The sequence below is a fragment of the Notolabrus celidotus genome, chromosome 2 (genome assembly GCF_009762535.1).
Source record: "Notolabrus celidotus isolate fNotCel1 chromosome 2, fNotCel1.pri, whole genome shotgun sequence".
Lineage (NCBI taxonomy): Eukaryota > Metazoa > Chordata > Actinopteri > Labriformes > Labridae > Notolabrus > Notolabrus celidotus.
In genome coordinates, this window is record NC_048273.1 from 33,933,983 (window position 1) to 33,960,127 (window position 26,145).

Here is a 26,145-nt window from a genome sequence, read left to right on the forward strand (position 1 = left end):
TAACTTCATGAAAAATGACAAAACTGCAATTTATTCAACAAAAGAAACTATTTATTTGGGATACGCATTGCCAGTACAAATTAAGAGACCAAAAAACCTACACCTTTCAGCTATTTTTTCTCCACAGAAAACAGGTTTTGAATTGGAATTAAAAAGACAATAGTTTTCCATTTGATACCTTTGTACATACGCAGAGATCTTAAAAGTTAAAACCTGTCAAGAAAAAGGCTCCACGATTTCACTCTGAAATCCTTATAAAAAAGAAGTTAACATTCAAAACACTGCAGTACGTTATTTTATTGAAGAACAAAAAGACATGCAACAAATAAAACATTTCATGTTTTACAAATTGTTCATTTTTCTTTTCATGTCTCTTTTCCTTTTATATTCAAAAACTAAAAAGCGTCATTACATGAAGCTTCGATAATATTTGACAGGCAATGTGAAAAGTAGAGTTAAGCCTTTTTTTGAAGGGGTGCAGAAACAATCCTTGTGTTTGCCTTGCATGGCCGGTGCTGTCAGTTCACTCCAATGACTTCAGAAGACGCGACTGAGGCAGGTTCTGTGTATCACTTCAATGGCGCTCGGCCCCGCGACTGTAATACTGAGCAGGGGGGGCGAGGGGAAGCCGTTCTGAATGATCCAAATGGGTTTGTTTTGTGTAGTTATGCTGGGGTCTTACAGAAAGTAGCTATAAAACATCCATGATTTCATACATGTGTAATAAATACAAACACACTCACAACTGTTCAAAAATACCTCTGTAGCTTTCAGGCTGTATCTTGACTGGTTTGGAACAGGGACTTAATTTTGTTCTCTCTGACTGACTGTTAGACAAAGACAAAGGGCCGTGTTAACACTAACTTTTCATGTCACCTTCTTCAGGACAGCAGCCATCTTGGATGCAGGCTTGTTTGGATGTGATTACGAAATGATTACACAGATTCAACCTTCAATCTGACAGGAACTCTATTATGCTGTGCTAAAATGTATACTGTCCAAATCAAGAAAAGAAAGAGTAAAGGTGCATATCTACATACTGTATATATAGCATTCTTGGGCTAATTCACATACAATGGTAGCATAAAATAAGAAACAATGTCCAAAGTAGCAAAGCAACATAATATCAAATAAAAACTAAAACAGCATGAGTTATTCACAATATGGAGACATAAAAATATATCCAAACAGTATCTGGATTTGTGTGCCATCAGAGTATTTGTTTCCATCTTAATTTATATAAACACGCCTGTATTCTAACTGCATTTTTGGGATTAGAATACAGAGCACTGGAACATTAAGGGATGCTCACTAGTACAGAAGTTGATAAAATCCTACCAAAGAGGAAAAAAACATGTCAGTAAAGCTGATCCCAATGAAGAGGATACAAATTTTGTCTTATTTGGTATTAAAGAATGCAGACGCAGATATCTCATGAGGAGTGATGTAATCATGGGTACATGTTAGATCACACACTATACTGTACATACAACAAATTTCATTTCACATTTTGGATTGGTTTGTGTTGATGGATGTCATGTTTTAAGTGATAGTATAAAATAAAACAAAAAAGAACATCAAATTATTCCCACTAATTTCAGCAACAACAAAAAAAAAATAACCTTGAGTTTTTTCAGCTGAATGTGTATGGAGTCATATCAGGGCCAAAATCCATAAAATGTATTGAATACAAAGGATGTTTTTAGAAAAAATCTCATTATGTTAAGATAAATTCAATTTGCTGTGTTTTAAGGATTATGACCCAAATATTAATCCATGAATAAAGGTGAGTTATGAAAACACATTGAAGTGCTAAACCCATCAACTTAATACTGTAGCTTGAAATTAAACATTGCAGTTTTTGTGTTGGATTTGGTTACCAGCAGTATTTGGCTATATTGACCACAGTGTGAAAATTCTTTCTACCAAACATGACTACTATAGTTAAATCTTAATATTTCCTCTGTATTGTTTCACTGACATTTACAAATGTTACCCTTTGAGTTGAATCATTAGGTGTTATTGTGCTTTAATACTTATTGACGTGCTGTAAATGCTGCTAATGATGTCATGGATTCAGTGTTTCAAGTCAATTTGTCTTTGAATATTGTGGATGCAGCCAACATGCATGACAGAACTTCAACTCTCTTCCCGTTCGTTTTGATGATTGCTTGTGTAAAAACTGCATTCTTTGCATCACTGATCTGCATATGAGCAGGAAACGTACTTATCTGGCAATACAATATAAAAAGCCTTATATGTCACTGTTTGTGGTAGAAATTCGAGTATGAGTATTTGAATGTTACCTGACTAAAATGACTGGATTAACATAATTTTACTTCACAAAATGATGGCATGAAAAATGAAAGGACAAGACACAAAAACAAGTAATGCAATATTATCAAAATTCACCTCCAGGGTTGAACTTTGGCACAATAGATAAAGAAAATGTTTGAATACAGTAACAAAGACAGAGGTGTGATGACAGGGCATGGTGAGGTGTACAGTAGAATCCCAATAATTATAAAAAATTGTAAAACCAAAGCATTTGAAATGTTTTCTCTGTTGTTATTTTTCGAATAGAGGTAGTGTGAAAGCATCTCAATTTACAAGACGTGGGGCTTTATGCTGCTAACTCTGTGCCTACTGTGTGAATATATAATGTAAGAGAAAATACAAAGAGGCAACATGGACATCAAGTGGAAACTGTACAAACTGTGAAGTGTGGATATGAGTCCCCTTTGCAGTGCTGCTGCCATGGTCCAGATAGGAAAAGTGAAATAGTCGTCCGTTACGGGGAAAATGTCATCCCAGACCCCAACTGTGTCCCGCTGTGACTACAGACAGTACGTCACATCCACTCCTGATGGGGTTTGAGTTTAAGTTTTTGGAGATGTTGACGGGGATTGCAGTGGTGGAGGAAGTCAGGGAAGCAGAGGAAATGGAGGAGTGAGGGGGGGGTGGTGGAAGATCAGTTGGAGGTGTCAGAGTGAACGCTTCCGGGTCCTTCTGTGGGTGAAGTCACTGATGAGGGGGTCGGAGCATCCTGCCAGCCACCGTTTGCCTGAGAGAAGAAAGAGAGAAGCAGAAAGGAGGAGGGGGTGAGTCTATTACTCTCATATTCATTATTCACTGCAGCTGGGTCAAACACTGTGAGGTACAAGGAATGGAAGTCCTGAGGGCAAGGTAGTGTAAGAGCGTAGTGTGGTATGCTGAGATACTTTTTGACGCACAGCCTTAAGCTAAATTGCCCCCTGGATTGCTGGAAATGCTAACCTTGCTCAAATTACAGCTAATATTTCAGAATAAGACTGACATAGAAAATAAAAGTTTCAACCAAGCAGACATGGAGTGAATTACAGTCTCTACCCATCACACATTGCACCCTTAAATTCATATAATGAGGAAAATACAGAGAAGAAAATTCTTGCTCTACAAGATTTTTTTCTGTTGAAATAAATGCCTGCCACTGTCATTATAAATAACATGGGAAATTTATGTAAATTATATGAAAAGACCTCTGAAACAAAACAAGAGCCATCAATGTCATGTGCACTAATTATACAGCCGACAGCAGGAATTAACATACAATAAGAGCTACAGAGGGCCTTTACACTACCAGAGAAAGAGCAGTTACAGAGCAGTTAGGATATTAATAGTAAATTTGAAGCCATCAAAAAAACTGTAAATGGTCCTCAGTCGCCTTTCATTTCAAAGCCTGTTATTTGAGGCAGAAGAGTGCAATCACAAATGGAGGGGTCGGACCGGGGAATGTCTGCCTTTGGTGGCGCTCTGCCGGTTTCAAAATTGTAATTGCAGCTGCAATCATCCTCAGCATGTATTATGTGTCTGCTCAGTCATTATATAGTCCTCCTCGCTCACAAAACATGTTTCCTTTAACTCTCCAACCATTTGTTCTACGCTTCAGTCATACATTCTGTCTTTGGGTTTTCCCTGTTTTTCTTTGTGTAGTGTACACATAGAGTAAACATACACTGTAGCATTGGGCTACTTTTTAGTTGAGACCCCACATAGAGATCATAGGAAACTTTGAAGCTGATAAATATTTAATTTCTTGATAAAATTTATCTGAAATGAAAAAAAGGGCTTTAACCCACTTGGTGTCTCTCTAGGACCAAAAACAGGCAGGAAAAGACCATGATAATAAATGTGCACCATTCAAGATGAAACACTTTGGCCTAAAATACCATTTCTTAAATACATTTCAAAAATAAATCAAACAGTTCAGAGGAGCACATATTGTAGTATAAAAAGTGAGTGAAGAGCCAAAATTCCTAACTCACTTGCCCTAGCTACATAAATCACAGGCAAACAGCCTGCCAGGCAGATATCCCGCTCTTACATTATGCATTGCGGGGCTTCTTTACAGGGTATAAAAGTGAATAACACAGCATATTGTGGCAGTGTAAGATGTGGTAGAGCAAGCAGGCGTCCAAGGAGAACCGTATCTGTGAGGTCAAAGGACTGAGAAAGAACAGGGCCTGAATACGTTAGCGGCCTCTCAGGGTTAGCACAGCTGGCTGCGGGATGCGCTCTGAGCAGCCAGGAAGCCTATTTGAATACACATACATGTTTTTATACAGGAGACATTTCATCTGATTATCATATGGCCACTGAGGCACGACGACGACAGCGGAGGAACCCAGCCGCGGCTGTGACCGTCCTCGTCCTCTCAGCACGGCTCGCTGTCAGGGCCATTAGTGTGGCAGGAACATGATCTGAGCAATGCACTTGGATTGCTGTCCCAAGTCCACACTCTGCTCTCCTTGTGTCTGTCTTATCGATTTTCCCCTTTACGACACGGCTTGTCGCTGTGAATTTCCCTACTGTTCGCAGCCGCCAGCAAGCAAAACCCCCACTCCCCCCCCTTCACAACCCCCACTTCTTTCCCCGAATTCTGCTTCAAAATAAGACAAACATGAGGGGAACACGCCCTTATGGCACACGAGGACTTGTTTCCAGCGGCGTGAGGTTTTATTTTTAGCGGGACAACAGCACTGTCTCCTGTGAGGCTTTAATGGGAGCTTCTGGCCTTGGGGCTGCTAATCATGGGTCAGGTGGTCAGGGGGATTTGAAGTCCAGAGCAGGAGGTGTCACCTGTTTGTGCAGTTTGCTCACGGCTGACTGTACGTGGCTGCAGGTGCTGCGCCAGACTTGATCCACAATGACAGGCTCAGACGGCGGCTCTGCATGTGTGTGGCCAGCCCCATGCCTGCATACTGCGGGCAGAGTGCTGCCCATGGCACGAGCGATACAGAGGCAATCAACTAGGTGACCATGGAGCAGAGACAAGTCCTACTAAGTGGCATTCTGAGCCCTATGGCTTCAAAATAATTGGTAGGAAGAGAAAGACATAAAAAAAAGAATCCTTACATTGATGCCCTGCGGACTGTACATCTGGTTGGCTGTGAGTCCTTCACTGTACCCGCCTGTCTGACTGATAACATGGCGAAGGGTATCCACCTGAAACATTCAGAAACAACAAACAAAGCAAGGTCAGAGTCAACACAAGAGAAACACAAGAGAAAAGAGAGAGGGATGACAAGACAACAAGAGAGACAACAAGAGTACACTGCTGCAAGTATATCCTTGGAGAAAACAAGGTCCATCAAACAAAGGGAGGATTCAGGATAAGAAATGTTTCCTTTTTACAAGTTAAAATAAAAGCTTTTCACACAGTGAACACATTCTGCCCTTGAGACTGTGACGAGCGCTTTAGTGGAGCCAGAAAAGGACTGTTTGGTCCTCTTTTGAGACAGACATTTTGACTTTTCATAGCAGGAAAAACATCTCTATTTGTATTGACGATGGCTTTGTTCCATCTTGGTACATGTCTGCTAATTGTTTAGAGAATGATGGGTTACCTCCTGTGTTAGGGTGAACAACTGCAATCAGGATCAGAATGACAAGAGTTAAGAGAGTGCTTGTGCTAGCTAGGCTTGCAATATTTGAAGTCTTAAAGCCAAGTCTTAATGCCAGTTCATGAAACAATTCTGCATTCAGACAATGAAGGTGGAATGGTACAAACACGAAATGTTCCCTACACACTGGGGAGCTTTAATTGCCCTGTACAAAATGGCTAACACATTGGCTTGCTATGCAGTCTCACTATATCCAGCAAAAAGCCTCAATTAGTTTGATGAACACAGCTGTTTGTAATGAAGTAAAAAAAACAACAACAACATGTGGTTAAAATTGCCTTTAATAAGCTGATTTAATAATGATATTTCTTGGTATTTTGATATTTCTTTCTTCAGCATTAATTAATGAATTCCCATCATCTACACCCGCGTATGATGAGCCAAAATGTCTGCTTTGAGAGCGGTTTGTTGGGAAGCGCTGGTTCTGCCCTTGAATTAACTGCTGCACTGCCAGCGACCCTACCTGTGACTGCACGTTGGCTCCCACCTGAGCCCCCTGGTATGAGTCCCCATTGAGAGACTGCACGCTCATGAACAAGTCCCCGGAGTTTGACATGTTAAAAGAGCCAGCAGAACCTAAAAGGAGAAAGGGAGCAGTGGAATCACAGAGAGATAGAGAGCAAGCAGGCTAAAGCAAGTTTGAGCAACATGCAGAGGTTAGCTAGCAGCCGTACAGGCTCTGTTAGCTGAGAGAAATGGAGCCAAGAAGAAACAAATCAAGGACATAGGAGATAAAGACCTATCACCTGACTCAAGAGGTATTTTTTGTTTAGTAGCTTTCATATCCAGACACAGAAATAATAGAGGACTTTGTATATTAGTGCTTTCAAAAGGTTAATCCAGGCTAAGCTAAGGCTAGGATAAGAGAAGAAATTGACAAAGCAGTCCAAGTACTACATGTTGCTGTCTTACCAAAAGTAAAATTGTCACAGAATTACACATAGAATTTAAGTTCAGAAGCTTGCACAAGAGAAGGCTCTGGCTGAGGTTAGCCTAGCTTAGTGCAAGTGTGAAATACTGAGGGGAACCGCTAGCTTTGTCAAATGTGACAATGCATCTTACAATGTTTACCCTTTTCCAACCAGCAGGAAATATGAATCCATTTGGTGACTACTGGGTATAATAGGATAGAAAATAAAACATTAATCTATATATATCATGTTTTTTTTGTTGATCAAGGCCATATGTTTGTACATCCAATGCTTATTCTATGCTAGGCTAAATGTCTTGTTTCTACTTCTGGTAAGACAGCAGACTCAAATGAAGGTTCAGTAAAAAGATAAGGTTAGAACTATTACATTTTTATTTTATTGTCAACAAATCTTTTTTTATTCAATCTTCTGTGTTCAACAGTGGGGCCCATTGATTTTATTTATGATTATTTTAACAAAGGAATAAGTAAATCATGCTTTACTTGTTATTGGAGTCAATTCATGTTAGTTTTTTGGTATAATGCAATTTGTTGACAATAAGAAAACTATTAGAATGTCAGTACTTGAGTATGATGAAGACAGATTTGAAACAGTCACACATGAAGAATATGATAAGCATGAGGACGAAAAGAGGAGACTTGGCATGGGGCTCAGGTTGCCTAATTAATGACACAGCTTTGCTCTAATGGAGTAGTAGTAGTTGTTAAAGGGACCTGTTCGGTCTAATAACGCTGCAAAGCATGTTTCTTGCACAAGAGCTGCCCTAATGTTAGTAGTAACTCTTTCATTCTTTATATCAACTGGCACCAAAACTGAAATTGCCTCAAACTGATAAAGTGCAAAAGTTGCTGAGCTGTAGTAAAGGACAGAGAGGAGGTACATGGCTAAAAGCTGAGCAGAGCCAGGGACTTCCTGTCTCACCTGCAGAGTTTGGAGTTGAGGGTGAATTTGCTTGGCTTCCATGTGAGGATGCATTAGCCGCATTCACGGCAGTTCTCGCAGCGTACATGTTGGCTTCTTCTTGGAACTTACCAATGTTTTTCTTGTATCTGATTCTCTTATTCCCAAACCAGTTGGAAACCTGTGCAGACAAACAAGAGAGGGTAGTTTAATTCTCATGAAATCTTGACACACAGAGCCTCTCCACATTTGAGAGCTAGCATTTAGAGAACTCAGGGTAGTGTTTAGCTTGCATGGCCTTAATGGCATGTGTAACGCTGCAGAGAGCCTCTGTAAGGGGAAGGGGCTACATAGACTGGTGCTGTGAATCTGCATTAGTGCCAGAGTGGAATGATTGCCAATAACAGTCTCATTATGTCACCATGACTGCAGCTATCATCAGAACTCACGCAAGCACCAATCAGTCAACATCCGCTAACACCCATTACTGCTAATGGACTCCCAGATGAAGCCAGGGGGGTAATCCCAGAACTAATGATAAACAACATTAAAATGAAAACCAAATCAATCCTGCAAACTTTCCAATACACAGAGTAGGTAAACATTCTCCTTTATTATGGCCAAGAAACAGAAACTCTACAAATCATTCAGCCGCTGAGCAGCTCCCTCAATCAGACCCAGATGCATCCTCAAATCACTTGGTATAAATTAATGAAACCAATTGAGAAAACAATCCATTCCCAAATGATGGATCCGAAACACAAACTGCTGTTTACCTTGGTGTTGTCATTGCTTTCCTTATTATCAATTCTCACAGGATTGAAACAACTTGAACGCTGGATGAAGGATGAAAAAACAAGTTGCCTGAATATTTGACTCTTTTTGTTTGTCAGCATTATTGGCACAAACATCTAAATGTATTTAGATGTTTGGTAAGTTACTGTTAGATTTATAGTACATCAGATAACTGCAGTACTAATTTTCAGAGGCTAATGGTCCTTCTAATTACTTCCATGTACTGTAGGGCTGAAACTGTTATTTTCACAATAAATTACCCCATTGATCTTTCTTATGAATCAATTTATAGTTTTTTTTTATCGTTTGAAGCGAAAAAAAATTTAATGATATTAAAGAAGGAAGTAAAAGAAAGTTTTCTGAATATCAATTTTGAACATAGGTGGTTAATTTTCATTCATTGTGACAGTTTCTGGTTCAGAGACTTTTAGTGAATCCTATTAGAGTTTTATGAGACAATTTGTTCCACCATATGATGAGTTAGGAACTCTGACAGCAGTGTTGTCTTGAGCTTGTGTTACTTCAATAGAAACAAAGAGTCATTGGTCCAAAATAGCTTTGTCTGGTTTGAATTACAAGATGACAAACTTATGACATGGCATATTTATACTTTGAGTACCTTTGTTGTCTCAATGAAAGGTACTGCTAAAAGATCAGAGGAGCTGTCTGTACTCATGACAGTCAGAAAACTTATTATTAGGTTACTTGCCAAGACACTCGCAGCTGCTTCAGACTAGAAATCATGTTTGTCTCACAGTTCTACGTGAAGCTGTTTTCCTGCAGATGGTGCGTAGCACTCAGTGGCGTACCTGGGCAACTGTGATGGCACACTTCTTTGCCAGCTCTTCTTTGGCCTCCTCGCTGGGATACGGGTTACTGAGGTGTGAGTAGAAATACTCATTCAGGATCTCTGTTGCCTGCTTGTTGAAGTTTCGTCTTTTCCGTCTGCAGAAGGAGCAAAAAACAAGTCAAGACAGGAATCTCTAAGACATAGCACAGGCTAGAAACTGTTGTACATTTCTGTGCAAAGCAGCATCTTTTTTTTCATAAGGAGTAGAGCCACATATCTTTGAAACTGATGGAGATTATTGGTATGACATCTGATACAATTGATTTTTAAGCTGGATGAAAAAGACTCTCCACATGTAATGTGGACAGATTTTTCAACCAAATGGAAGAGTAGCAGAAGGCAGCATTTTAAAAATGTTTACACACATCTTTTTACACTGACACTATGCACTGTACACCAAATTTGGTCCAGATTGGGCTGTGCGATTAATCCTAATTTCGTGTTTCAGCTACATGAGCATTCAAAATAAACACATTGTGAAAGTTTATCGCAATAAATAAGAAAAGTTATTTTATGTAGATAAGCAACACATTCTTACTTAACATGTGTACATCATACCAACTGGATAGAGGGCTGAATAGTGTATATTTTGTTGCTTTCACACTAAACATGAGGTCTGGCAGATAGACAGGAAAACTGTACGTTCAAGCTACTACGCACTCTTAAATTTCTGTCTATATATGATACGTCATATCCTTTTGGTATAAACACTTATAGCATGTGGCAGGGGATGTGCAGACACATCCTGTTCTCAACTGTAATGCTCTGCTAGATGTGAGTACAGTTAGCTTTGTAGTTGTGTGCATTCTGTTAGATAAAACATTTTTTCATGACACTTCAGATATGTTTATTTTTTGTGCGTATTATAGTAGGAATTAAAATCAAATCAAATCTACAATGAGACAGATACATCTTTAACAGGCTCATAACAGCACATAACATCAGACTGATGATCTATCAATTAAACTCTCACTCACTAAAGGTGGTAACTCACAAAAACCCTTATACCCTCTCTTACAGGCTTTAATCTGGGCTTCTTTCCCTCGCTCTGTTACAGATCTCGTGTGAGCAACTCTAGGCTTTAGTCTATTTTGCATTGTGGACATGTCCTTTACTTAACATCCATTGTATTTTAAAACAGTGTGCAAAAAGGTTTCTCTTTACTTAAACCGCCAATTAAAACCCTAGAGTCTACTGTTTTGAATGTAAGCATGATAGTACCCTGGTCTTCATAAGCCTCTTTGGATCTACCTGGTCCTGATGCTGATACACATCCCTTGCTTTGTGTAAACCTCTGGCCCATAAGAAACTTTAAATTCAGCTGTAGTTTTGCTTTGAAGCACTTTGTCAGCACTCTGGGGAACAATTTAGCTCAGAACTGCTCACTACAGCTCTGTTATCAGCAACTGGAAATAGAATTAGCAGTAGCAATAATAGCACATGGAGGGCCATTATAACCTACTCAAAATCCACTAAAACCAAAAACACTTTTCAGTCTGTGAATTTAAAAAAGGGCAGACACAAAGCGGCTTGTGCCAATCAGATCATTACTGTACATATATTAAGCAGCTGGAAGTGGCTCTTAGTATCAGGGTACAGTTTCCTTTTAGGAAGGTCAGTTATTTCTGAACATGTTAGCATCTATCTGAAATACTGTTTTTCTGCAGCATGGTGAGTATTTAAATGAAGTAAACTGAATGTTCCCCTCTCATATCATTTCCTTTCAATGACATTGTGATGTGGAAAAGCACAAATAACACATTTTAAAAGACTGTCTGTAAATTACCTAGAATAAACCTAATGTGTATACATGCAAATACATGCATACTATATTTTCAAACATTAGACCTTTTATACAAAACTTGATTTAAGAGGCAGTGTTTTCATATGATTTGGCCAATCAGATGGAGCCTTAGCCAGCCTCCAGCTCCTATCATATTCATTTGTGTCAAAAAATGTTCCTTGTTTTTTTGGGAATATCACTCCACACATAAAGAGTCAATGTATCTACAGGTTAACACTAGTTTTTAGTATTAACATACATTTCTTTGCAAATACAACCTTCCAAATGAAATTCCTGAGACAACCCCCAGAAAGCCTCGCCCTCCTCCAGCAACACAACACCTTAAAGCAGACAGATGTCATATGCTGATACCCATGAGTTGACTGACCTTCTATCTACTGCACTTATCAGGTCATGTCTGCATGTGCCACATCTAAAGAGGGCTTTACATAAGCTGGAGGGGAACCCTGTAAAATCTCCATGCATGTATCCACCGGTGAGGAGATTTGTGCTAAAATCTCTGTCCCGCACTCCAAAAGCCTGCTTGAGAATATGTAAATGTGCACAGCATGGGCTCCAGCAGCCAGTAGATTAATCAGCCGAGCCGAACATGGCAGTGCCTCTCAACCAGTGAAAGCTTTCCTCTTTCTCTCCCTTCCCCTTCCCCTCCATGCTGCTGCTGCTCCACCACAATAATTTGCAAGAGAATAGATAGGGAGCTTTGTAAGGGAGCGCATGCCTCATTTAAATGTTTTGCCTCCAACTCCAACTTTGAGCGACATTTATCCTTGGAGAAATGTATGCAAATCCGAAGCACGCATCAAAAGGAACAAGCGATTACATTAAAAAAGGGAAATAGTTAGTGTTATGGAACAGGCAGGAAACTCTTGTTGGCCAGTGTTGCAGGGTTCTCTGGTCCAAATGGCATCCATAGCTGCAAACCAGCCCAGTGTGTTTGGTAAGTAGCAAAACAGCATGTGTTACAGCATGTTTATGGCATGATAGGCCTCCTACATCAGCCATTCATATGGATATCAGGCTGCGAGGGAAGCGCTTGATGATTTGCAGTGTTGTTAAATTGGGAGGTTATTTGCAGCATGGAGCGCGGTGGGTGTGTGTGATTTGCAGAATGGAGATGTGTATACAAGGACACACACCTGGCATCGAGGAAGCGAGAGCGCAGGATCATAACGGCCTCACAGGTGCTCTGCTTGAGCTGCATCTGAATGGAGCTGAACTTGCGGTGGATGATGTTCACCATGCGCTCGATCTCTTTGGGCGAAATTGGCCGTGTGCGTGACTGCTCTCGCAGGAGGTTCATCACGTGGGTGGTGAACTCGTTGCATGCCTGTAAGAAGGATACAGACACAGGAGGATGTGAAAATACAAAAACACCTCGCTTAAGGTCATACAAACAGGGAATCAGAGTTTGGTTTGTCAATGTGGCCACAGAAAATGTACTATAGTGGAAATGAACATCTGAGCACACACAACACGAGGTATTTTAAATTCACAGATGAAAGAAACCTGAAAAAAAACAAAAAACTAGCTCTTTGCTTAATGTAGTTCTGGGCCAAGTATTCTCACAGAGCCAAGGGGGAATATAAGCGCTGATATATTTCATATTTAACACAAGTGGTGATGGCAGTGTGTTGAGAGAAACCAATGACAGCTGTTCCCCTTGCAGACACACACTTTTACAACATAGCCACCCTGAGAGACGAAGATGCCACAACGTTTCATTCATCCCCCCCGTGTGACACCAGGCGTGAATCTGCCACGATATTACACTCCGACTCTGCGTCTCTTACTGTCTCCTCTTCTTTATTTCTTCTCCTCCTGTCGATCTCTCTCTGGATTTAGCCGTGTCAGGCTTTGTCTGTGTCTGTCTATCTGCGTGTTCATCTGTCTTACTCACATTCATCTGAGCGGGATGCTATTGTCGGGAATGCATCGGTTATCAAGGCAATGAGAGGAAATCATCCCCCCTCCGACAGACTTTCAAGCCTATACTTGGAATACACACAGAGACACACAACAGGCTGCATATGTTGGACTATTCTGGGGTGAAAACACAATCTAAAGTGAATTCTTTCTGACAGTGATGTACATTCAGGAAACATTTTAGTGTACCTGGCTTACCACCTGATATCTTGTGATATGACTGGGGTTTTTGGATGTGAACCAGAGGCTGTATATAGAGCAGAGAAATCCAGATTCTCTAATATGAACAAAGCGTTTGTAAAGATGAGAGTCACCGGGCTCAAAGGGTCAAAATGTCATCAGTTAATGCCTCAGTCTATCTCAAGAGAGGTCCAGATTTTCAAAATAAATCCTCACAATTAAAGACTTTAAAAAAATATTTTTCTTGTTTCGTCCTCATGACTTTGAAATGAACTGACTGGTAGTAGTAGTTATGAAGTGTCATTTAATTGTGGTGTGTAAGGCTCTCTTCTGTGTTACATCCAGCAAGACAAATGGCCACTACAGTGAAGGATAAAGTCCTTTGAATGAATACCACTCATCATCTATGTTGTTGATCATTTATATGCAGAGTAGCTTCTTGAAGAGTAAGAAAGAAGCACTCGAGTTGCTGAAATAAAAAGACACGCCTAATCCATCAGCTCAACTTTTTCGGGTCCGGGACCTCAGATCAGACAGAAATCAGGGTCAGGGTCATCTGTCTTAAGATTTTTGATGTATTTCATCATATATAGATACATTTTTCACTGTATTTATATTATACATTTATAAGCAGCCGCTCCAAACACTAGAGCAGTCACAAAGGTTATTTCAGCTTGCGTTTGGAAAATTCACATTTTCAAAGAGTCTGCATTATAAAACTGAGGGGTGAGAGGTTTTTATGTATGTGTTTCATGTATAACAATGTGTGCATTATAGAAATGTTATGTTGGATAAAAAAAATGCAAAAAAATAACATTGCAAAAAAAAAAGTCACCTGCAGCGTTTTTGGATAATTAGCCATCAATAATAAATCTATAAATTAAAAAGTCAAGATGTTTTCTTTTTTTGCTGCAGACTTTATCACCCTGACTGTTTTAAAGTCAATGCTTGCTCATGCTTAACTGCAGAAAAAGCTTCAAATGTGAAATGGCTTTTCATCAACATTTCAAGATTCAGTAAAACTTGCAGCATCTTTCTCTGTAATTCTCCTCTTTTCTTCCTGGAGAAAAATTACATTGATAAAGATGAGTAATATTACGAATAACACTATGAACAGTCATAGTAACTATCAGTGTGTCAAATAAATCACTAAGGATGTAACATCCGTTGTCGGTCCATTGTTCTCACCTGTTCGTACTTCTCCAGCTCTGTGTGGTAGATCTGTCTGATCTGGGTCAGTTTGGCTCTGTAGTCTGAGTGTTCTGCTGAGTTGTCAGCCCCAGCTCCTCCTGAGGCCGCCGCTGCAGCTGCCGCCGCTGCCGAGCCTCCACCTTTCTCCGGACCGGATACGCCCTCGGCCAGCAGCATGTTGTCCAGGCGCATGAGCTGGGGATCCGGGGGCTCCTCCTCCTGGGCGCCGCGGATACTCAGCACTGCAATGACAGGAGGAGGTCATAGGTCAGTCATAAAAGGTCACACCTACAGTGGCGTGATGCACCGTAACAAGCTGTCAGCTGTGGAGGAGCCTGACTGCACGGCTGACACTGCTGCACAAGCTGCACCCACCCATCCACCAGCTCGGAGTGAGGGTTGCAGTATGATGGAGCAAAGACAGATGCATGAGCAGAGAGTGTAAAGAGTGTGGATGATCATATGCTTAAATAAAGGAGATGGCTTACTACCTAAACACCACCACAGGGACAAAAGCTGATCTGTTCATCCTTGTCTTAAGACAACTTTCCCCAAAAAGTGGTTCAACTTGATCTTAGAAATGTAAACAATAAACAGACATAATGGTGGACTACTACACAGAACACAAAGGCAGATTTAGACAACACATTCAGATTTAAGAAAGTTAAAGTCACTAAATTGAAACACAAAACCATGACCCTCTCATGAAGCAATCTTTACCCTTTAAGGATCCGGCTCTTCGCTCTCACATTTGAACAGGATTGCTGATTCCATAAGATACAACTTTATTAACTGACTGCTTTACAACAAGAGAAATAATTACAACGTTTTCTCTATTTTCTGAGATTTAAAACACCACTTAATCTATTAATCAGGACAACGAATCCTAAATAGTTTTGAGTTAAAGCCCTACATTAAATGATTTATCTTCATCTTAGGACTAAAGGTAATTGGGGCGAATAAGAGACATTTATTTGTTTTTTTCTTAGTAAAATGTTTTCTCTACTTTCAAATCAGTGCACTGGGATCATATTGTTGCTTTCTTTCTTTTTATGTTTCCTCTTTCCGTTCCTTTTACTACGATTATCTCTATTCATTTTACTTAAATTTACCCTTTCGTTACGGTAGCACATCTGCAACCTTCTGAACCTGCACTGAACAATAAACAGCAATCTCGAGATTCTTCTTCTTTTGATACCATCATCTTCCACTAGAGGTCTCCCTTGCCATTCTTAAATGACTGGAGTCCAACCTTCCATTTTCTGAGGTGAAAACACTCCCAGACTCCAACTCTTCCTCCTCCATCTGAGAAACCATCCATTCCACGAAAAAGCAACTTCTCCTGCGTGGAGCAGCGAGGATCCAAATTGATCCCAGAGTGGGTATCGAAAGCATATCGACGGCATCTGGAGTAATCGTTACGGAGGCCACGCTGCTAAAAGGAGCTGTGACTCTGTGACTTTCCGCCCCGCATGTGTCGATAGCCATTTAAAACGTTACCATTCGTCATTTGTCTCGTTGTCATTGAATGAGAAGGGACAGGCGGGGAGCACTTCATTAATTCAGAGACAATAGGAGTGCTTGGTGCATTAACCCCAGACTGCTGTCCGGGGTGGTAGACCTGGGCAGGGGGTCACTGGGATGAGAATGAGGCCTGCTGTACTAGCAGAGGAGAAGAAGGGGGGGTTCCTTAGTCGCCCCCTCTGTGCCCTTAAGTGGACTGAAAATGCAAATATGGCAACTGTTGGCGAGTGGAAGAGGTCAGGGGTTCAGGCCACAGGCTCAGCAGGAGGTAGATTGAGTGTGGGAGGAGTGTTGGAGGAGGGGGTGGTGGGGGTCTCTTGGGGTGGCAGGACTGTACAAACATCCTGTCTCATTATCCAGACTCCTTCATCACTCTGGTAGTGTATGGACCGGCTTGAGGCTAAAATCTCGGATGGCTTCACACACGCTTTACCTCCACACTGCAGCGACTCGCAACCGAGTTATGACCCGATCAAACCTGCTACATCAGAAACTCGAGACCTGCCTGTCCGCTTTGGTTAATGTACGTCAACAGAGACCCCCGTCGCTCCCCGGCTCCTGAACACTCACCAGTATGGAGAGGTCGTTTTTCTGTATATCTGCCACCTCATAAATACCAGACTAAAGTGGGTGTTAAAATGAGAGCACACCACAATATCCCATGGAGGGAAATGAGCTGAACTTTCTGGAAGTCATTTTGGGAGGAAAAACAAGACAAAGAAGCAAACACTTACAGAGGAGGAAATACAAAAGAATCCTTCTGAGTAAAGAGCACAATAAGATGCTACGTTTAGTTTCAAGGTGGAGAGAAAATGAGCTCTGAAGTTTGGAAGTTTAACCCAAAGTCTCCACTCCAGTTTTTATTTCTAAATGTGTCTCTTTGCTTTAAACACTCATAGCTTCAGTACAGAGTTAGATGTCCCAAAGCACAAAGTGAGAGCATAACACGAAAAGAGCACCAGCCCACATTTGTAAGGGAAGAATCTCTGAGATCTTTCTACAGTAAAAACCGAGGCCAAATTTCATCCAAAACTCATAAAACGTCTAGACTCTCGAATGCAAAATGGAACATAAAATTCCCTGTGTCCACAGAAACGATTGGATTCTGCCAAGTTCCAGCTTAAACATTCACTGAGTGTTTATTTTACTTGGCTTGAAGCACCTCCAGCATCAGTCTTGTAAGAGCGGCTGTAGCAGAGAAGGTCATTTCTTAGCAGATCTCTTGGAAGGAAAAAGGAAAAAAAAAGTAGTAGGCTGACTTTTTTTTTGTTTAGAAAGATGGAATAAGAAAGGTCACGGACAGATGGAAAGCAAATGACTACATTCAACAGGACTAGGTTTCCAACATAAACAGGTAAATGTTCCCTAAAGTGACAATTAACACGAACTCTGTCATGATCCCTAGGCCGTGCTTGTTGACACGTGTATCCCCTCGCTAATCAGCCGTGTATCACTTCCTCAGCTCAGCCCTGGATCCCGACGCCATTCTTGCTGCTGATCCAGCTGTCTTGGAGAGCATCTGTCAGGAGGGACGCGGGAAGGAACAATGCATTACGCCATGTTGGCTGTGTACTGTCATCCCTCATTGACAGCACATTGTCACACTTACACTGTGTCCTCTGAGCTGGGAACAAGCTAAGTAGCTGCTGCCTATAATATCAGCTCTTCCTACCGTCTCTTATCGTACAATCTAATCGGGAACCTGCTCCGAGAGGGGTTCATGTGGATCTCGCAGAGAGGATGTGACCGCATTCATTTTTAATTTAAGCGTCTAATCAGCGTGATCCTCACAGAGATGACAGACATAACAGTAACAGTCTCACGATGGAAGGAAACCGCAGTGTTCAGATACGATGGAAGCAAATGATGATTTATTTATTCCACCATGAACCTAAAGCACATAATTAAAACCATGGAGGGGATTATCTCAAACAAATAAAATTAATAAAGAAAAGAAAGGGATAATGTGACTCCATAAAATCGGCTTTGCTGTGGGTCATAATTACACGACTCAGTGAGGGCCACTTTATTGGCTAATGGCGGCCTAATTGATTCATCCTAATGTTTGTCGAGCCTTGGGTCTGCTGCACGCTCCCTGTCCAATAGTGCTGCTGAACTTACTTAGCCACCCGCAGACAAACACTGAAGGTTCTCCCAGGGATAAACAATTATCTGTGTGTCTGTGTGACTTCGGACCCCCCCTTCCCCCTCTGTGAACACACATTTTCTGTATGTCTCTAATGGATGCCATTTCCCTCTCGGAGGCGTTTCAAAGATGGCTTGTTGTCAGACGATGCCTTATTCCTTCCTGCTGTTGTTGACAAGCAATTCTCACAAGGAGGAGTGCACCGGGCTTTTATTGCTTTGCTTTATTTCATGAGTTAATACGAATGAAAAACATCTTTAAATTGGCTCTGGTTGCTGATGAATTTACTGATAACAGATGGCATGCAGGACTAAGCTGTAATGTAAGAAGGAAAGATTCATGCATGTCCTTCTGTAAATGCATGTCTGGATGGATGGATCGGGTCAAGATAGTCGCTGGTTTTTACTGCTCTGTGTACACACAGCGAGACAAAATGTCACCGACTGAGGAGACAAGAAAAGTAAACTGGACCGGGAGAACATGACATTTATTTAACCTCGCAGCATCTGGCCTTTTACAAATCAAATCGATATTTAATAAAAGCCCAGAGCAATTGGCTTTTGGAGAGGTGGATGTTTAACTGTCTGGTTGTTTATCTGGAAATATTTATTTCATTTATTTGCTGCTGAGAGGGAAAAAGCTTTTGCTCTTTTAGGATAAGCTCAGGATATCATGCTCAGAGATGATTTACGTGCCTATTTGGGGGAGAGCAGCTTGCCTAAACCCTTTTTCTCCCCCCTCGTTGCTTGTTTTCAGCATGTCTGTTGCCCATATATTAGTCATTCCAGAAGATTGGCTCATGGCCTCATATGAAGATGGGTTTGGGTATTAAAATATTACCAGAACTACTTGTAACAGTAAAATCACATTTCAGAGCAGATCTATATTAGGGGTGAGTCTTAATTCAACAAAGACCAGAGAATAAACTCAACTCCTCTCTGAACCGTGGCAACATAAAAGTGTTTTGGCAGCCCGAGGCTAGCGTCGTAGCTAGCTTCTTCTGAGAAATGTTATCACCAAGGTCTGTTATAGTTTGTCACATCATCACGCCATACATGACAGGGGATCATAAATGTGAGAAATATTGAAATTGACAGCAGATACAAGCAGGATCCAGGTCTAAAAATACATGTTTGAGTCAGTTACAATATTTGGGATCCCATCAAAAGCTTGTCAGGGGATTAAGATTTCTTCCAGGACACTGCTTGCATCTTCAAGATGATTCAGTTTTTCATGGCGTAACAATATCAGACTCAAAGAGTTACAACACACCATGCTCTGCAGTCCAGATATCTTATCCTATCAGATTAACAGAGGCAAATGGCAGCCTGTCAAAAACCATTACCATATGTAATCCCCTTCTAGATTTCCAAGGCATGTCGACGGGGACTGTTGGCATGGCAGCCTGTCATGGCGATCCGGTGATTGTGGGAAAGGCTGATGTTTAATTAATGATGTTGGGCTGTTCTGTCACAGTTAGCAAGACAGACGGTCAAACATAAAGACCTTTGACAGAGATAGGGTGCCTCAGTTCAAACTGGAGGACACCTTTGGAGGCCCTCCGCTCCACACCCAGATGCTGAAATGTGATCCTCAGTGTTACATCACAGGGAGAAGCACAGGGAGCGGCAGCTGATAGTGACACTCGATGCCGGTCAGGTGACAACGTGTCCAGGCAGATCAATGAGCGCCTGGTCTGACATTTCTAAGAGCATTTCAAAGAGGTGAAGGGCGTGAATGTTTAAAGCAACAATCTGTCATGTTTCATATTAGTTCTCTGTTGCAATATCGCCTAAAGTCATTCAGCTAATGAGCAGCTTATTCAAACTTTTGATATGTGAACACAATCTGTTTTAGTTGTCAAGAAGTTGGTCTTTAGCATCAGCAGTCATCTCCACCCTAGCACAAACAAATCATTGCTCCTGTCCAATAAGAATGCATCTATATCACCTTTTCAAACATCTACTCTTACACATGTTGGATTTACACTCTGCAGGCCAGGCTATCATTGTTTTTGCTAACACTCAATGGTGGAAACTAGCAAGTTGTGCCAAACAGATGATGGTGACACTAAAAAATCTGGTAAGTAAATGTTAAGTGAGGAGAAATGAAGGATTGGACAGCATATATGTGAAAAAGCTGCCTAAGTGTATAGCTGTTTGATGAGACTCAATCTCCATCAACATTAAAAAGAAGTAAAAATGTGACGTATGACAGAATGTAACCATGTTCAGTGATACTATTCAACATGTCAAAGACTTTAACTCAATTGAAAGAGTATTCAGAACATCATTTTTGATCTACTGACAAAGATGGTCTGACAATGACGCTGTTTCTGAGTCATCAGAGGATGGACTAACGAATAAATGTTGTGTGGATTTGCCAGGGATGAAGATTTTTTACAGTGCAAGTATTTGGGTTTTGCAAAATTAGAAAAAATTGTAACTTTAAATTCAGATGCATTACTCTGCTGTGGAAAATCCTGCATCCCTGGATTAGCATAACTATATTACTTTTATATTGTGTGCTCAAATAAAAACTCGTATTCATTTAAGATATATTTTTTTTGAAGGCATCAAAACTCTCAAAATAAATATGTCTTTCCTCAAATTTTGCAGCACTGATGTTCAGCATGTAGTACAAAACAGAGCTGTGATGTAATCCTGCCTCGCATAATCAGTCCAAGCTCAAAAACTTGCCTTGAAAGCCAAATGCTTTTGCATAATTAACCCTTTCTGGTCAGGCTGCGGTTGGCCTGTCTGCATGAATTTACAGTGACAGCCCTGGCCCTATTTGTTTGCATTGGTGCTTCAGTGGGCACACTTCATTGTGGCTTTAGCAGTTAATAAATCACAGTAGAAGCCCCCTCTCTAGACGCAGGCCTGTGCTACGGTGGTCCTGTCACAAGGCAAGCACCAGCGCCAAAGCGACAGCTACATGCTAATTCAACATCGGCATAATTCATTATACAGTCGCAAGTGTACTGGAATGGAAAGAGAACCAACATAGACCAGGAGGAAGACGACAGGCATCAAACTGTTAAATCCTCCTTCCCTTAAGTCCCCCCTGTTTGCCTTTGTAGAGACTCCAGTCTATAAACTCCTGCCAGCACCATAACATTTTACCACACTGATTAAATATGCACAAAAAGAGCTTTGGAATAAAATAATTGAGCAGCATCTATATTCAAAGCCTTGACTCAAAGTCATGGATTTCATTTGAAGGGAAAAGGTTAACAGACAATATCACAGAGGTTAACGGACAATGAAGACAATTAAGAAGTGGTTAAGCTTCCTAACAGTGTTGTTAAAAAAAGAAATCTGCCTTAAATGAAATATGGTAATCTATACAGCAGCTTCCTGTAAGTCATACAAGAGCCAATGTTAAATGACATATCAAAAGGTAGAATGGGAGCTAATGCACTAAAGAGGAAATTAACAAAAAGATAAAGAGTCAATTAAAGCGATAAGGCCTCGTGCTCTTCAGAGGGTGAAAAAACTAAGAGGAGAGGAGCTGACAGCCTTCACATTAAAACGCTTTGCTGCTTTCTTATCCTCTGCGTTCTTCTTCTACTTTGTGACCAGCAGTTCAGATGATAAAAAAGTAGCTAAGGCTTTGTTATAAATACTGTTCACACACACTCCTGTCACCTGCAGATAACACTCATGAAGGCAATTAGAATATCGCCCACCGTGACACAGGGGCCACTAGTAAAGAGAGCTTTTGATACAGTGGTCACTGACTTATACTAGATCTACAATATTTTGGTTGCACTAGAATAAATCATCACAGCAGGTCAGTGACCCTAATAAAAAAACATTGCAACCCATATCTGAGATCTGTGAGAAGATTAACCAAATAGTGATTTTCCTCCCTGCAGATGAACGTCCACATGCCTGTGCTGGTTACACATTGCTCCAGTTGAGTATGCCAGGTCAAACCGACACAGCCCACATACAACTTTATCTCTATTTTCTAGATAAAAAAACTGCCAAATCCAGCCATGCTAGGAAATGCTTTCTGTCATCTGTGCTTATTTACATCCAGGTAGTGGAGTTTTACAGCTTTATTGCAAAAAAACCCATCACTTTAGTTGACCAAACGTGCACATACAGTGCATATTCGCCAATAAGTTCAAGTTTGTCAGAACCCTAGGTCTGGAACAATACAATCATCTTGCAGTTGTTGTACATACAGTGCTTGATATCATAACAGTCAGTAAAAATGTACCAGAGTTTATTAAAAATCAGGTTTTTGTTTAACTGTGGTGATAAAAGTACAATAAGAAAGAATGTAAGCTAACCAGCTCAGTGATGTGGGGTCGGGTTCATTCCACTGTGCAGCTCCTCAGCCCACATAAAGGATGGGTAGCAGTTAAAGAGCATCCATACAAGTGTGCTGAGTGTCCCACATGAGATAGCGAGCGTCCAGCAGCATGCACCAGACTGGGGCCATCCATGGCCTCAGGCGCTGTGTTGACTGGGCCTGCCATGTCATTAACAGTCGCCTTGATCCGCTCTACCTTATTAAAGCCATTCCTTGAGGAGAGCAGACGAGCATGTCAGTGTGAAACCAGGCCAAGGAGGGAAGGTGACCACACTGCCACCCTCAGCTCGTGTGGGGGGTGGGAGGAAGGAGTGGGAATACGAGCACAGAGCAGTGGCTTTGTTGTCAGCCTCATCCCAGACCCCCTGATGTCCCTGTGATTCCCTTGTCAGTCCGTGTTAATGGAACTCACAGTGGTTATGCTCCTTCACATTCTTATCTCCTGTAGCAGGACATTCACACAGCCCAGCAGTGTGTGTTCAGCCCTGGCTGACCACAAGACGACTGCTGGGCTGAATATTGACAATGTCTCTGCTGTCAGCGAGGAATATGCTCTGAATTTATTTCACTTCATAAAAACTGAAACTTTAAAAAATCTAAACATAACTTCAATCAGAAATGGCCTTTAACTACTGGACAAGTATCAACAGAAAATGAATGGAGGTAAACTTGCTATAGCTCACGCATTCAAAGAGCTGCACTATAATGAAAGCATAGAAACACCTGACTTTAAAACCTGGCAGCTTCCAGCTCTGGCCAATTCTACCTAACTCTACACACACACTTGTGTGGCATTTTTCACTGAGCACAGCTCTCCCACTGCCAACCAGTTTATGTAAAAGTGATTAACAGTAATTAATCCTTAATCACCATGATTAGCCAAGTCGCAGTAAATTAAGCCACATCTGGAGCAGCTGAGGGCTGGTGAGTGGCAGCAGGCATGCTGAGTGAGAATGCCACTGTTTACTGAGGTCTACCTGAAGCATCGAAAACAAACACAAGGCTTGAATCAGATGCTTTGTTTGGACTGTGTGCTGAACAGTGGTATGCAAATTCAGCTGCTATCCCTCTTGGGAATGAAAATCCTTTCAGGTGTGAAACAAATGTCCAAAATCAAAAAATGTGATCCAGTCTTAGAATTCAAACTGTGCAAAATAAATACTGTGGAGCCACAGGCCAATACAAAGTGCCTCAAGTTACAAACAAAGAAAACTGTATTATTTTCATAGACTTTAAAGAATTTGGACATTTTGTCTTCACAAGTTCAAACACGTCTCTTTAAAGATTGACAATACTGACAGCCTCTGTTGTCCTTCAATGTCAGAGTAAATCAGCTGCTGTATTGTACAGTGCAATAAAGTAACCCACAACTTTTCTGTTAATGTGCATCCCTATAAAATAATAAATGTGAGCTAAGAAGTGGTTGACTGACATAAGTTTTTGTTTTATCCAACAGAGTATCTATTGTGTGTGTTTTTTTACTTAACTCAAGGAAAAGCTTTAAAACTAAGGATTTAAATGTGAGTCTTAAACACCGAAACAGTAAGAAAACATAGACATGTGTTTGAACTGAAAGCAGGATAAACAGTGGGCAGGCAGACTGACACCAGTCCAATAGCTGCACCTGTATGCTTAGCTCATAATTGGTAGCTCAAAATCAAAGTGATCTGGTGATATTGTAATTCTGTTTGACACAAAGTGCATATTACTTTTGTCTGCCAACTGAGCCTTCTGGGAGTTCTTGGAAGTGAAATGTGCCATTCAAAGCACCATAATGTTGTTGTATCCAATCATGGCAGCAGCAGGAAGCAGGAAGATGTTGTGACTGCATTACTATGGTGTGCTGAAAAGGTCTGAATAGCATGAAAAAAGCATTAATTTTGATCCTTATTCAGATTGCAATTAATGCATTAACACTGCCAGCACTAATTAAAAGACATTTTGTTTTTGTCTGCTGTTGCTTAAATGTGTTTATTTTGAATGAAGCATTGACCTATCGAATAAAAATTAGAATTTTCCCTGGAGATTTTGTTGATAATCATCAGTTTTTAAAAACTATTATTCAGTTTAGTAATATTTCATTTAGCATGCTGTGAAATCAGAGTACCTACACTGTAACCTCTGAGACAATGCTACTACACAACTGAGTTACACCATCACTACGCCTTTTTACTAACACATTGAACTCAGCAATAGTGTCCTGTCGGTTACAACCCTACACATCACTCCACCACCCTCTGCCTTCCACTACGCCCCTGTTACTACCTCTGAGGGAGGATCAGAAGTGGGACAAATTTGCTCCACCATTACGCCTCCATGCGTTGCATTTTGCAGATGAGGCGTAAAAGGGCCGTAAATATCCAGTATGTAAGAGCCTTATGTCTCTATTTCCTACATGTGTTTATTAGTAACAGTTTGTTGATAATGAAGGCCTACTTCTAAGTTCTACAAAAACAGTATCAAGTGTGAGGACCATAACAAAACTATTATAACAGACATACACTATAAACTGATTTCTTGACATATATTTTCGTGTTTACATTCTGAGGAAATCTGTGGTAACCAAAACAGTCTTCTGAGAAACCCAGAAACTGACCTTCAACATTTTCAGTAAACAGACACCAGAGCTGATTCCTCACATGTACAAGAAGGTACATGGACACACACACACACACACACACACACACACACACACACACACACACACACACACACACAAACACACGCATACACACAGTGTGTACTTGCACTGCATTGTTGATTGGCTGAGCTGCCTGGCGATGTCTCATGTGTAGCAGCAGCAGCGGTGGCGGCAGTGGCGTTGTCTAGCTGTAGCTTTTTCCTGCCAGATAAATGATGCAAGAGGACTGGTTGTGTGCCGGAGAACTGGTTCCATCACAGCGGGTGTGCTGCTTCTCTTAGCCCAATGTTTCTCTTGTGCCCCCCTGGAGAGTTTTCTCCCCGCGCCCCAGTCTCTCCCTGTTACACAGCTCCAGATTAATTACACACTTTAATGAGCTGAATTATTAATGGGGCTCTTACTTGGCAGTTTAAGGAAATGCAGAGAAGACAGCGTTGAGCATCGGGAATCGTGGGGCTCTCATTAAAACATCACACAACGCCTCTGGGAGCGGTGTTATTTAGCCGGAGAAATAATAGGATTTGGTATTTTACATATCAGGAAGAGAAGCTACTTGAGTATCCTCAGTGAGAGATAGAGAGAAGAGCTCTGCAGAGGCTCGTGCTCTACATTATGTCATTATGATCGCAGGCCCAAGGAAAATGAAAGGCCATCTAATGCAGCCACTGGAAAAGGTTTCCTTTCTGATTGTTCAGCACAGATGGGAGCAATATAATCTGAAATGAGGTGGACTAAAGCAGCAGAGAAATGAATGAAAAGAAGGCAATTTCTAGAAGAATGTGTCTCATTCCCTTCTCACTCAAAAGGGACAGTCTTTATCTCACACAAATGTAACACTTACGGCAGCTAGGATGTTCATCTGAATCAGAAATGTGCAGAATTGTCATTATGAAAGCTCCAGGAAAATGAGATTACTCACATAATATCACACTTGCTGATAAGAGAAAATCCCACTGTGAAGAGACAGGAAATTAAACCAGGAAACAAGTTC

The 26,145-nt window shown here is 41.0% G+C and overlaps 1 protein-coding gene across 3 annotated transcripts in view; it reads right to left on the reverse strand.

Annotated features, from left to right (window-relative positions):
* Window positions 1-29: 29 nt before the first annotated feature.
* Window positions 30-26,145, reverse strand: part of pbx1b (pre-B-cell leukemia homeobox 1b) — a 59,230-nt gene continuing 33,114 nt past the window's right edge. The window contains exons 3-9 of one of the 3 annotated variants that reach the window (XM_034678127.1): window positions 14,515-14,759; window positions 12,360-12,550; window positions 9,379-9,514; window positions 7,907-7,955; window positions 6,406-6,518; window positions 5,395-5,484; window positions 30-3,064 (exon numbers count right to left, since the gene is read on the reverse strand). In XM_034678127.1, coding sequence (XP_034534018.1) covers window positions 2,972-3,064; window positions 5,395-5,484; window positions 6,406-6,518; window positions 7,907-7,955; window positions 9,379-9,514; window positions 12,360-12,550; window positions 14,515-14,759 — 917 coding nt within the window. In that variant the 3' untranslated portion in view covers window positions 30-2,971. Of the gene's footprint in view, window positions 3,065-5,394; window positions 5,485-6,405; window positions 6,519-7,795; window positions 7,956-9,378; window positions 9,515-12,359; window positions 12,551-14,514; window positions 14,760-26,145 lie in introns of all 3 variants that reach the window. The other 2 variants (XM_034678117.1, XM_034678135.1) reach the window with 2 other exon arrangements.